The sequence below is a fragment of the Lutjanus erythropterus genome, chromosome 18, assembly GCF_056507025.1.
Source record: "Lutjanus erythropterus isolate fLutEry1 chromosome 18, fLutEry1.hap2, whole genome shotgun sequence".
Taxonomy (NCBI): domain Eukaryota; kingdom Metazoa; phylum Chordata; class Actinopteri; order Lutjaniformes; family Lutjanidae; genus Lutjanus; species Lutjanus erythropterus.
The window spans coordinates 3,323,877-3,337,500 of record NC_139334.1 but is presented as its reverse complement, the minus strand read 5'-3'; the positions used below and the strand labels follow the sequence as shown (position 1 = coordinate 3,337,500).

At 40.7% G+C, this 13,624-nt stretch overlaps 2 protein-coding genes across 2 annotated transcripts; both read right to left on the bottom strand.

Annotated features, from left to right (window-relative positions):
- Positions 1–1,422: 1,422 nt before the first annotated feature.
- calm1a (calmodulin 1a) lies at positions 1,423–11,740 on the bottom strand. The gene is made up of 6 exons (XM_084743299.1): positions 11,521–11,740; positions 4,394–4,424; positions 4,100–4,243; positions 3,877–3,983; positions 3,521–3,656; positions 1,423–2,602 (listed from the first exon to the last, which is right to left on the bottom strand). Exons 1-6 carry the CDS (start codon positions 11,521–11,523, stop codon positions 2,574–2,576), a joined length of 450 nt encoding a protein of 149 aa, XP_084599425.1. The 5' UTR covers positions 11,524–11,740; the 3' UTR covers positions 1,423–2,573.
- On the bottom strand, positions 4,431–7,583 carry LOC146310453 (uncharacterized). The gene has a single exon (XM_084743298.1). The coding sequence runs from the start codon at positions 5,522–5,524 to the stop codon at positions 4,796–4,798; it is 729 nt and encodes a 242-aa protein (XP_084599424.1). The 5' UTR covers positions 5,525–7,583; the 3' UTR covers positions 4,431–4,795.
- Positions 11,741–13,624: the final 1,884 nt, after the last annotated feature.

Below are 13,624 nucleotides of genomic sequence, written 5' to 3'. Positions count from 1 at the left end.
GTTAAGCTAGTGCCATTTATAAGTTAACAGTAATAAGTGAGAAGACATTATGATTTCTTTATTTATTTGGCTCAACCAACACAAATACTGCAGCTGGACTTAGCGTAGGTCAACAGGTTACCGCAGTAGAGCTCTCCTTTGGTTGTCTGGATGGATCCACAAAACGACCTCCAGACTGTCTTCACCACGCTCTTTTTGTCAGACTAAATGTTGATGTTCATGTTTTTGAGACACAGCTCAAACAAATGGGCCAAGAGCCCTTGAAAAGGTCAGACTCGGTCTGCTTCCAAACAGAAGGTGCAGTTTGTGTTCTGAAAGCAAATGTACCAACCAAAAGGATTTTATTATAGCAGATATATGACGTCAAAAGCTGACGTACTATTCCACATACTTTGTCAGCTTAAAAAGTGTGTGACAGTGATCCCACATTCATAAGCCCTGAATCTTGTACAGTTTTGTCCTGTCTCTATGGTCTGATAGTCACTGTAACATCAATGTAGGCTAATGGGTACTAAAACACTGTAAAGCAGTGATACATGTAGTTAAAAGTCCCAGCGGTGTTGTACTCTATATCAGCACTCAAAGAATGTCTCATCCAATCAAATTACTTGGTCAAAACTAACTGCTGTATAAGATATGTAGTCTCAAATCACAATATTGATATAATAGATATTGCCCAGCAGCCATTCAAGCATTTTAAGGTTTTCGAGCACATTATAGTTGTGAGATATTACATATTTATATACACATACTAAAAATTATTTCATTTCAGCACATTAAATCATGTGTTATCATGCTATACACAACCAATGTCATCCTACAGAAGGGTGACATTACAGGAAAAATAAAGTTGTGTAAATAGATTTTGCATGCTGTATAACCTGGCTGAGCCAGTCAGACTTATTTGATCTCTTTTTATGTTGAACCATTCAGTTAAGTATTATGACAGTAATGCAATTACAATTTCAAGTAGTTTCGAGCGCTATGCAAAACCCAAGCACCTTTCCAACCTTGAAAACAGGACATCAAAAGTTAAGTGGTTTAAGGATTGCCAGCATCTGTACAAACATTGTAAATTGTATTTAACACTGACACTAGTTGCAAATTTGTTGTAGCATTGTCCCGTTCTAGTCCAGCGTGTTTGTTGAAAAGCACACCAACTATCTGATCCTCTGGTGACTGCTAATTTATCAGATCAAGGAATGTAGGAGCTCCTTCCAAATTATGTTTTTCAGTCGGCTTCAGTGTCTGTGCTCACACTTGCACAGTAGGAAAGACATCACATGCAGTAACCAGTACAGATGAGTCACGTTTAAAGCAGCACTTCCCCCACAGGATCAGCCTTCACTGAGAGAAACCACAAGCCGGCTCATTTAAAAAAAACAAAAAACAAAAAAACAAATACAAAGAGCCAATACGGGATGTTAGTTCATGGTATTTTATTGGAAAAACAAAATGTAAAGACTAGCATGTACAACTTGGAATGCAGATCAACTGAACTGAACAGAACAGTTGGACTGGGCCGGGCCTCGCCGCACCCACACACACACACACACACTCACACACACACACGCAAACTCGCACACAAACACAAGATAGAAATGCCGCAAAGCACCGACCCCGTCCCCACTAAACTGAAATTAACACCCCTGTAGAATATGATAGCCATGCAACCTTTGAAACAATAAAAAGTACACAAGTATGCTTCAGTCAAGAATTAACCATCAAATCATCCAACTATGCAAAAGTTATACTCATGACACTGATATTGCTCCAAAAGTTGCCTTGCATATCATCACCTTTAAAGCCCACCCCACCCCTCCAAATAGCCTAGAACACACCCAATGCCCAAGGGGCTCAAATCTATGCCCCGCCCAGGCTTCACCCTCAAAAAAGGTAAACACACAAAGGATAAAGCGAGTATCCTGACATGCCAGAAACACATAATCTAAAATGAGTTCTTATTTATTCCATTTTAATATTTTTCTTAAAAATATCTCTGTCGTCACTGACTTCATTTAGGTAAGCAAACTGCAAAGGTTTCGCTGGTTCACTCACTCCCATCCATCCTTCAACTAACCCCTCCCTCCCTCCTCACTGTGGGTCCCAGGCCGACCTGAGGCCCAACGACAGCCATCTGCCATTGGGCTCTCAACAGTAACCCATCTAAAGCTGCATGCATGAAGAACAGAACAAAAAGAAAACAGGAAGTCGTAGAAGAAAGGCGATTTGCCAGCCCATATAATCATCATGATATCAGGCAGATGGAACCAGGAAGCAGAGGAGCAGTGGCCAAACCAGCCAGCTGCAGAGAGGCTGCTTGGCTAACAAGTTGAGATCTGATTGGGCAGCTTAGCGCTGGGGGGCGGGGTATACAAGCCAGTACATGCAGATTCATTTTTGTCTTTTACCTTTTTTTTTTTTTTTTTTTTTTGAGCTTGTTTATATGGACAGATTTTCAGTTTTCCAACATTCAGTTTAAGTTGTCTATACAGAACAGAATGAATAAATGTAGATTTTTGCAATAAGAGGTAAGTGAAACATTTGACTGATTCTTTCAATGTGAGCCCAGTTCATTTGGCAGTCATCATCTGAACAAATTCTGTGGGGGGGGAGAAAAAACAATAAAAAAAACATCAGGAACAATGTTTAACATTTGTACTATAACACAGTAAAAAACACATCATGATTAATCTCACTAAAAGAAAATAAAAAAAAATTAGCTGCCCCCAGCTAAAAATCTTCCTACTTGACCAGTAGTCATCAGTTTAATTCTGTAGTCGACTAGTCATCACATGTTTATGATATTATTTAAGTATATTTTTTCAAAGGGGCATGAAGCAAGCTGCCTGTTAAATACAACTAGCACAAAGGGTAAATACTCTGAATGTGTTGGAACAACCAACAGTAGACTGAATATTTTGTTCAATTATTTAAACACAGTAAACACGTTACTCAAGTGTCGCTGTTTAAAACATGTTAATAAATAACTTCCAACTTCACAAAAACAAATGACCACAGATTTTCATCACATTAAGTCACCAAGTTACAAACTTGCTCCTTAACCAGTTCGTGCCTCCTGTTCCTGCCTGAATCCACCATGTCCTTATCATCCCTGGAGTGAGAGTCCGGTCGGAGCCGCTGTAGCATTAAATCCCCTCAGGTGCTGTATTCACTGTCAACAGGCCTCTACTGATCTCAGACAGTGTTTCCCATAGGACTGCTAACTGAGCTAACTTCCTAATGGCAGCTACAGCACAGTTTGCAGCTGTGTACCAGAGAAAGGTCCATGTTGAAACAACGGCAAGGCACACTTACTGAATGGAGTTTGAGGTGTTTCTTCCTGCAACTAACAAACTAATCAAATCATGGTCGACTATGACATTAGGCACCAACTAACAGTTAAGCTGACTATTAGGGGGCAGCTCTACAGAACACTAATGATGGAGGAAAAGGAGATGTTTGTATATAGCTATGGGTTGTAAACTGTATTAGTGTGGTTAATTTTTCTCTCCTGTACCTTCATAGTTGACCTGTCCATCTCCGTCGATGTCTGCTTCTCTGATCATCTCGTCTACTTCCTCATCTGTCAGCTTCTCTCCCAGGTTAGTCATCACATGACGCAGCTCTGCTGCGCTAATGTAACCATTGCCATCCTTGCCAACACACAAAGAATAACAGTCAGTCACAGTCTACAACAGAGACAGTTTTTAATCAAATGCCATTGTCATGCCAACAGACTTAAGTAGTTCTCTCTTTAGATGTCTGCTTAAGCTTAGTAAACACTTCATAAAAACTGAGGACAAAAAGTGATACATCAAATAATCAATCTTTTTTCTTGCTTCATCTCAACAACATAAAAACACACAGGCTTACTTTATCAAAGACCCTGAATGCCTCCCTGATCTCCTCCTCACTGTCAGTGTCCTTCATCTTCCTTGCCATCATTGTCAGGAACTCAGGGAAGTCAATGGTTCCATTGCCTGGGGGAGACAAAGTCAGAAGTAAGTTATAAATACAACCAGTCAAAATTATTAAAAGGGTCTACAAAGACCAATTTAACAAAATCTTATCTTGGGTTGAGGCACAATCAGCGTACCATCTGCATCCACCTCATTGATCATGTCCTGGAGTTCGGCCTCAGTCGGGTTCTGACCAAGTGACCTCATGACAGTGCCCAGCTCCTTAGTGGTGATGGTCCCATCTCCATCCTTATCAAACAGGGAGAAGGCCTCCTTGAACTCTAAACAGGCATAAGGAGAGAAGGAAAAGATGAAAGAGAAAATATTAGCAATAGCTGATTTAACAAAATTGATATTGCAGGTGATGTGTGTGTGTGTGTGTGTGTTTTTTGCTAGAAATGATAAAGTGGTGTTTTCTATTGTCACTATACCTGCAATCTGCTCTTCTGTTAGTTGGTCAGCCTAAAAATCACAAACAGAAGACAGGAGATAGGATAAGAAGTGAGAAAAGTCAATACACTTTTTAAACAAAAACAGCCTTCAATCAAAAGTTGTGAGTGAGGCAATTTATCATTTACAACCAAGATGCTGAACATCCAATCAGCAACAGCCATCACGCTCATGAAGGCAGGCTGCAAGGACAGTCCACTAAAATAAGCATCTGTCATGTGATGTGGCAATAATTACCAGACACAGAGACACACTTGGGATCAGCAATTGGAATGAACTACACTTTTAAAATACACGCAGAGTGAACATCCTTATACACGAGAGTCACAGAAAATCATTTCCAGTACAAACCCCAACCACATACTATCTCAAAACAGTGATGGTTAGAGTGTTTGGCTACCCACAAGCCATACAGAAACACTAATAAACCATCTACCAATGTCAACAGCTCTAGTGAACTCATTCATTTCACTGTGAGTGCATCTGTGTACAACCTTTATGTTGTCAAAGTGGATATCTGTGAGGTCTGCCACCAGCTTTGCTGCTTTCGGTTCTGTTTTTTTCACTGCTCCACCTCTGCTTCCACCTCCTCTTCCTCCTCCTCCATCCAGCCTTAACCCACCACCTCCTCTTCGCTGCTTCAGATCCACACCTCTCCCTCCCCCTGCACCTCCCCCAGTTACTCCTGATTTGATGCTTAGGCCATCCAGTGCCCCCCGCACCATCACCAAGCCTTCAGCCAGGCACTCAGCCCGTTTGCTGTTCTGGACGCCCTGTTTTTTGACCTCAGCCAGCTCGGCCTTGGTTCTCTGCAGGCTGTTCCTCAGGTCTTGCATCTCTCTGACCAGGCCATCCATGCGGCTCGATGACGAGTCCATCAGCATCTGTAGGAAGGCTCTGTAGTTCCTCTCCTGCTGCTGGATGAGCTCTTTATAGTAGTGCTGTTGTTCATCCAGGAGGTCATAGACGGTGGACAGGCTCACCAGCTCGTCCTCAGCTGGGTACAGAGGGAGTTTCTTAGGCAACATAATGAGGGAATGATGGCATGGAAGGCAGCAATGATATCTTGGGATGGAGGGAATAGGTGGATGGAAAAAATGATAGCCAGACATCTACCAGTTGTTCCTGATTTGTAAAATGGATGTACAGAGGGAATGGTGGTCAACAGATTTCCCCATCCCTATGACTAGTTACATAACTGTACAGGTGAAGAAAAAAAAAAACTTGAGTTTGTGACTTGATTTAAGTAGATGGCAAAACAGATTAGGTTTTTAAGTCCCCCTGGATAGGCAGATAGTAAAATAAGCACATGAATGCTGATCAGATGACTGGATAACTGCAGCACTTGTCTTTCAATCAGTCCAGAGGTAGCGGATGGCTGGATAGATGACAGACGTTTTCGCAGTCCCTTGGGAGTGGCGGTGGACCGACACTGACCTGACAGGCGACGTCTCTCTCTCTTCCATGAGCAGGATGAAGAGCTGATGTAAAAGTTAGTCGTCCTGTTGATGTTTTCCTGGTTACTTGTCCATCTGTCTGTCTGTCTCTCAATAAATCTGTCTGCTTAATTGTCCATCTTTCTTTCTGTTCTTGTGTCTTGCAGTGCTGTAAGTGTACTTGACCGGGTGCTGTCCTTCCCTGGCTACATCTGACTCTAACTGGGTTAGACTTTGGACAACCCTGCTCCCAGTGCCTCTAGGTCAATGTCTGTGTGAACCTGTCCATCTCCCCAGCAGATGTACAGTAAAGATGGATGCACAGATGAAGTGTCCACCTCCTGCAGGAGTTCAATAGATGAAGAGCCTTCAACACTTTGACAGGGAGAGAGTGTGTGTGTGTTTGTACAAGCCAGGAGGCCAGGCCAGAGGAGGTCACTCACATGTGTCAGGAAAATTGATTTAAGGTGTGTGACAGTAACAGTGTCCAGACTGGGGGGAGGTCACAGGGGTTTTGTTTGTGTGTATATATGCATGTGTTAATCTGTGGCCTGTCATCTCACTGCTACAGTTGCAGCTCCTAGGGAGGATCAGTTGGCTGGTCATCAGGCGTCCTAGACAGCATCATGGGTCACACCAAATGGCCCCCTCTGGCATGGGCCCTATTCACACAGTTACAACAGTTCCTAGATGACACAATAATTTCCCCACCACGAGTCAGCCAAGGTTTCATTGAAGTAAATGAGCCAAACTGTGTAGCATTTAGGGTCTAGACTTGAATACTGTCATACAACCCTGTGCTGTAGAACCACAAATAATGAACCTTGAACACGCTAAAAAAAAGAAGAAGAAGACAAATACACAAAAAACTGCCCTTCTTATTAAACCATACCGTCACCAATACAAGAATGTGCAAGAATGCAGTCTAACTAGTTGTTCAAAAGATAGTGTGCCCTCTACAACACTGTTGAGAGCTGTATCTGGTCATAACAAACTCCCCATTCTATTGCTTGTAAATCATCTCATTCCAGTCCTTTCTACATCAAATGCATGTTTCGGGTATTAGTGATAGGTGATTTTTTTTTTCCCCCAAATAAAAAGACACCTATTGTAAAAATCTGAATCTTTTTCAGAATGTTGTAACAAATTAAATTTATAAACTGTAGAAACTGAAGAAACTGTAAGGTTTTTAGAAATTAAAGTGTAAAGGTATTAATGGTAATTATATCTGAGCTCAGCGTTTGCCTAACCTTGCGGACAGAGAGAATGAGATGGAGAATAGTGGTCAAAATTGAAATGTTTCATCTAAAAGATATTAGCACTGTCAAGTAATAATAATGAGGCTTTCAGAATTCGGCTGATGTCAATGACAGCAATGATGCATGTGTGTGCACACCATAGCAATGGTTAACAACCTGCTAAACCCTCTAATACCCAGGCCAAATTCCTCTCAAGGCACTGCAATGCCTGGCAATAACACACCACGTTCCTGTTAGATAGGGTGAGCGTAGCATGCAGGCCCTGTGATTTACTTTTACAGCACCAATGAATAATATGAAGAAATTTAAGGGGAAAAGGGAATTAAGCTTTAGTCAAAGGTACTAATTGAACTAGTGATACTAAATAAATAATAATAAATAAATAAAATCAAGACAAATCAGTGATTAGCAACAAGAGATATGACCTAATTCTATAGCTTTACAATCACTACAATAAAAGAAATGTGAAAATGCAGAGCAAATGCAAATATATGGGCACATATATGGGCAGTGATACAAGCTGACTATGAGAACACACCCGTGTTTATTTTGTTTCCAGTATATTCTGACTTCAGCCCAACTTATCATGAACAAATATCACATTCCAACAGCAGCAACCTGCTTTTCTGTCACAAAGAAATCCCACAAATGGAACAGACACAAAACAACTGCAACAGAGATGTCTCCGTTGGTCATGTCTAAAAGGGAACACTAGACCCACGAAAGATCTCATGAAAGCGAACATTTTAACCCAAATCAAGATCTTTCCCTAAACAAGTGGGGGGTTTTTATGCTAAACCTAAACAGATCTTAACCACAGGACTGTCACATTATAAAACATTTGTTTGTCCAATGTACAGAATGAAGAAATACTGCATAAAAACCTCACAAGAGTTTGGTAAATCAAGGGTTCCCTTCTAAATATGACAGTGTCAAAACCACTGACTTCTCCCTACTTCTTGGATCAAACCTTCTTATCCATGTAGCTACAGCAACCACAATCGAAACAAGTACCTATGGTAGCTATAGATATTAACACTACAGAAGTCCATTTGTAAGTCATTTTTAAAATCCACACAGGAACATACAAATTAATAGTTCAACAAGATTCATCCTACTACTCACTGAAAAAAACTTGGACTACGTGTATATCAATTACATAACACGGTTTAAGAGCTAATCTAACTGACTATGGTTGAGGTAACAAAAAGTTATGAGCTGCAATATATTGTTATTTTTAGGAAGTAATGTCACAAACATCTCAAGACATTTAAGTTGGATTTGCACAGACACTGCTTAGACCGACTACCAACAGACTACTACTCCAGTGGCCCTTTTCCAAACACAGAGCTGGCCTGGCTTGACTTGGTTTGACTCAGCCTATTAACCCCTGTCAGGGGTAGCCCTGTCCATTACGAAGAAACAGGAGAGAAACTAAATTTCAATACATAAAGATTCTGTTAGAAGCTCCAAAAGTACTGAGAGTTGACCCTGCTTGGAGGCGGGTTGGGCTTGCATTTGGCCCCACTACAGAGTCGGTCCCTCTTGGGCGCAGTCCAGCACAACTTTATGCGCTGAAAGTGATAATGGAAATGCAATTCAGCGCAGTACAGTTTGGCTAGGTGCGCCAAAAGCCTGGTGGAAAAGGCCCACCGGTGTAAAAAAAAAAAAAAGAAATGTCAGCAACAACAAAAAACAACCGACCACAAGACTCATGTTAGTCCACAGCAGGGTTTGACATTAACCATGATCCATGGTCACAAAAAGTCAATGTGACTGGCCACCAAGTTTTATAACCATACTGCAAGTCTTCACCAACAAGTTAGACTTAAACATCCCCATTTCTTTGCACCTTGTAATTCACTATTCTACAGAAACAACAAACAGTACTTGACGCTGGCTAGCTACTGATATATTGGGGATACTTAAGCCTATTCAAACTGCTAACACGATCCTAACAGAAGAACCAGAAACATACGAGGCGGACTGAGAGGGGGTAAAAAAAAAAGGCAACACAAATTTAGGAGTGACTGAAAATAGGAGTTTAAGTAGCTAGAATATGACACATCTAAAAATGCAATGTACTGTGGTGAGAAACGCCAGTTTCCTCAACTAGCTAAGAAGTCTCAGCTTGTATTTTTTTTTTTTTTATCAGAAACAATGCCTTCGGGAAACACCGTATCACACAGTGGACGACAGTGTCACAGCTGAGGAAGGCTGTATTCATTTCTGTTAATTGTGACATCAAAAATGTACTTTTAAATATCACCAAATTTAGAGGTCTGGTGGCTCATGGGGCCAGTGCTTAAATATATTTGTGTGTATTCCTATGCCAATTTTGGACTCAGGTCTTCTGGAAACAACCTGAAGGTTTTTTTTTTAATTACAGCAATAGAATCAACAAATATTCCCCCATGGGATGCAGATAACACTTTACTGTAGTTAATTAGCTACTGGGACAGAAAACCAGACATACTCTAGGACACAAACTACTGTGTGAGTCAAGGTGTAATCTAAGAAGGACAACTAATGACAATTTCAGGTTCAACCTAAATTCATTTAAGATGTGATCAAGAAATAATTGACTACAAACATGAATTTAATTGGCATGTTGCTGCAGGGTTTTTTAAAGGGTATTTACATAACTGATGATGTTTACTGAAGCAGTTGGCTTTTCCCGTCTAATGAAAGAGACAGGAGCCTACATTGTGTTCAGCAGATTGCAGCCTGTCAAACAAGGTTTGTGTGTGTCCATTTAAGACTTACGTACACCCTGAACAAAAGGCCCACTATACCATATAATCTATTTTTTTTCCTACATGACAAAAGAGCCCTGTATTTGAGTGGATGCAAAGCAAATCCCTCAACAAGCCATAAACTACAGACCATGACTGGTATATGATGTTACCACTCCCTGGGGACTGATCCAGGGATGCTGAATAAGAAGCTGGTCATTGTGCATTTATAGACAAAAAAAGATATTCTATACAGGAACTGGGACATCTAGAGACATTTATGCAGCTTAACAGTTTCAGATTATAGAAATGAAAAGCAGTGTTCTTCTTGCTGGCAGTGTTCAGATAAGACAGACCAGACTTTATTATGACATTGCTTCTAACATCAATCAGTAACCAAATGAAACAAAACATATTCAAATAATGAGATAGTTAAAATAAAACTTCTGTGGCAAATGTCAATCACAATTGCAATAAAATCACAATATAGCCAAGTGCAATATCCAAATCACAGAACCAAATCTCAGTTTTTTTGAAAAAGGAAAAAAGTATGAGAAAACTGCATTATAATGAGGTACTGTAGTGGGACATAGATGACCTCACCTAAAAATCTTGTGCTCCAGTTAAAAGAAAACATGTTTGTATTGGTATATTGAGGTATAGACCTCAATAAAATTCACATCATCACGATTTTAACAGGTTTTTTTCAGTGAACATGAAAATTGTAATACAAAACCGATCGTTTCCACTAATCGTTTTGCATATTGCAATTTCAGCCAAAATAATCACAATATGACTTTTTTTTTTTTTTTACCACATCGCGCAGCTCTAAAAGTAACCATGTACAGGTGTTACACCATATTCTGTGACCTAATTAGGACTGCCAGCTGTTACCGCTGCAGTTTCGTGCAATGGTTACATCATGTCGTACTTTGATAGCAGTTATCAATAATTGTTCAGATAAAAATGTGACCCTATATAAATGTCACTGAAAGGGTGACAATATCTGACAGCGGTAGCAGCAGAAACTGGTGGCCAGAAATGTAGATCTGTCTGTACCCCAGCAACACCTCACCCATCAGTATTTTTCGTTCAGACATTAGACTGGGCGCAGATTTCGGTGCAACACCGGCATCATACATTCAATGCTGAGATTCACTACAACAAATAGTGTTTCCAGCATCCATCCCGACACAAACTAACTGTACAACTCTTGAAGCAAAAACGCATTGCTGACTGATACTACAGCTATCGGATACAGGAATATTAGTCATTAGGGATGCAACAGTAGCTGTGATGCTAACGTTTGCAGCCAACCGAGCCGCTACACCGTCTGCCAATGTGGCCACCTGTAACCGGTAGCACACTTGTGGATAATATCAGGTGCCATTATAATATTTCATTGGCGGGTACGAGCTTAAGCAACGCGATAAGCTCCTAGCATGCAGCCACGAGCCGCTATGTCTAGCCGCCAGGGTGTTAATAGCTAGTTAGCTAGCTAGCTAACTCAACAGTCCACCCAATCATCTCTACCCGCGCTCTCCGCAATGGAGGCTTCAGGATATCTCAACAAAACGACTTTCCGGGAGAAACGAAAGAACCCCTAGCTGGCATTCAGTCAACTCAACACAATGACAAGTAGTACATATCACAAACCATGGTTAAATTAAATACTCACCATGTCTGTTTGAGTGGGAAACGGTGGTCTGCTAACGCTACAGGGAGAGAGGAAATGGACGGTTGCCACTGAACAAGGCTTGCTGGAGGCGGGCAGGCAAAGACGAACCACTGCTGTACGGCTCACTGTATTCCTCCGCAGTGTGGTGGGGAAATTCGCTCTTCTGAGAGTGAGGACTCCCTCTTTCTCCTCCTGTGCATGAGGGCACGCACACACGCACACACACACGAACACGAACCTGCTGCTGTGCACGTACTTGTTTCTGGGCTTGTCATGTTTCACAGGGAAGTTACTGAATTTAAAAGCTAGTGTCCGTTTAGAAAGAGAAGAGCAGTACAATGTGTGAAATGGGTTGCATGCACCTGAAGTGTGACTAATGAGAAGTCAAAGAATTTTTCATTTTATTTTTAGGCATAAATAATTACCAGGGTTAATTTGGATTTTTTTTAAACAAATCATAAATGCATTTCATTCAGCTGATTGCATCTGGTATTGTGTGTCTGATTTATGACTGTGCATGTACAGCATAAGAGAAACTGATTTGATTTCCTTTTGCATATTGATGGTGCACACATTACATCTGTGGGTCTTTGATTATACTACATTAAGACTGGATTATCAAATGGCAGCGTGTGCATAAAGGTTGGTCTGAACTTAATGAGAACATTGGAGGCAAAACAACACACATTGCACTGAGGGTTTTTAATGGGGTGTCAGTAGCTGATGATGCCTAAGAGCAAATTCTCACTTTATGGCCTTAATCCAGCCTTGCACTGCATGCTGCAAACCCACATGGCCTTTGCAGATACTACAGCAGACTGCAGCAAACTTTGACATTGGTGCCAGTTTCATTAGATGAATGTTAATATCAGGGAACAGCTAAGACAGTCAAATTTGTGGTGAACCATCAATCGATAAGTACACCAAACGACTGAAGTTGCCTAGTGTTCTTAAACAACTCATAATTCATAACAGAAACAATTTTATCTCAAAATCTGCGAACAAGGGGAACATCCTCTGTGTTCTACCTAACTAAAACAGAAAGATGTGTTTCTGCTTCATTAGAGCTTTGTTTTAAATTTGGCTAAAAGTACAATTTAATATCATTACATAATATTTTCTTAATGAAATGAATACTGTGGTTATGGTCTTGGACAGTCAGAACAGTATGACGTGATCTTGAATATCTCTATCTTAGAGCCAGAAACCACTCATTTATATTGAGTAATTAGTCAGAGTTTGGCTTTGGGAGACTGTCTCATATACCTTCCAGTATTACTGCATTATTTTCTGCGTGGCCACACGTCCCATCCACCTGGCATCAATCACAAAGTCTGATGACGTCTCGTCTTGGTCAGTTGGCTCCCATTACATCTGACATCAAAACCATGTACAGACAATATTATTGTAATCTGGATCTGTTTAATTGTAAGAGGTGTCTAAATTTATCTGTATGTATTTACCTTAACTGTGCCTAAATTAAGCAGCAAGTAGCATCATCATCACAAATAAACAACCTAAAAATGTATTGTATTTTCAGGCAGAAACAACATTATTTTTCTTTGAGCTATTTCACATAACATATAACACTGTTAGAGGCTACATATTGTCTTTTTATTGTCATAAAACAGACTAGTGGAATTTCTTGGAGGATTATTCAGATGACAATTTTGTCTGGAGAAACAGGATTCATAACTTTTGTCCATTATAGAGGTCGTATGCCTTTAAAAGAAAATGGTATCATAACCGACTTTGAAACTTATGCTAGTTTTTCCATCTGTTGAATGTGACATACAAAGTGACGGACTATTTTGTGTTACACAGAGTTTTATGCAGGCGGAAGGATACCGTCTAAACGTCGCGGCTGACGGCACTGGGGAAGTTGCGGTTTTGTTTTTGAGAGGCGGATTCCGATTGGATAGAGCAGACCCGCAATATTCTGCACGCTGTACAGAGGCCACTGATTGGCCAGGGTGGATCTGCAATGCGTCAAACCACGGCGCGGCAACGATGGAAGGAGGGAGCGACTCCACTGGTTCTGTGTACTGTATCGTATGAGTGATATACGAGTGAGGTCGGTAAAAACTTTCAGGTACACAGGTGA

Coding starts and splice junctions, on each gene's coding strand:
- calm1a (XM_084743299.1), bottom strand. Junction 3,984..4,099: donor CAATGAGGTGGATGCAGATG/GTACGCTGATTG, acceptor TGTCTCCCCCAG/GCAATGGAACCATTGACTTC. Junction 2,603..3,520: donor TGGACAGGTCAACTATGAAG/GTACAGGAGAGA, acceptor CCCCCCCCACAG/AATTTGTTCAGATGATGACT.
- LOC146310453 (XM_084743298.1), bottom strand. CDS start 5,524: ATGTCTGGCTATCATTTTTTCCATCCACCTATTCCCTCCATCCCAAGA.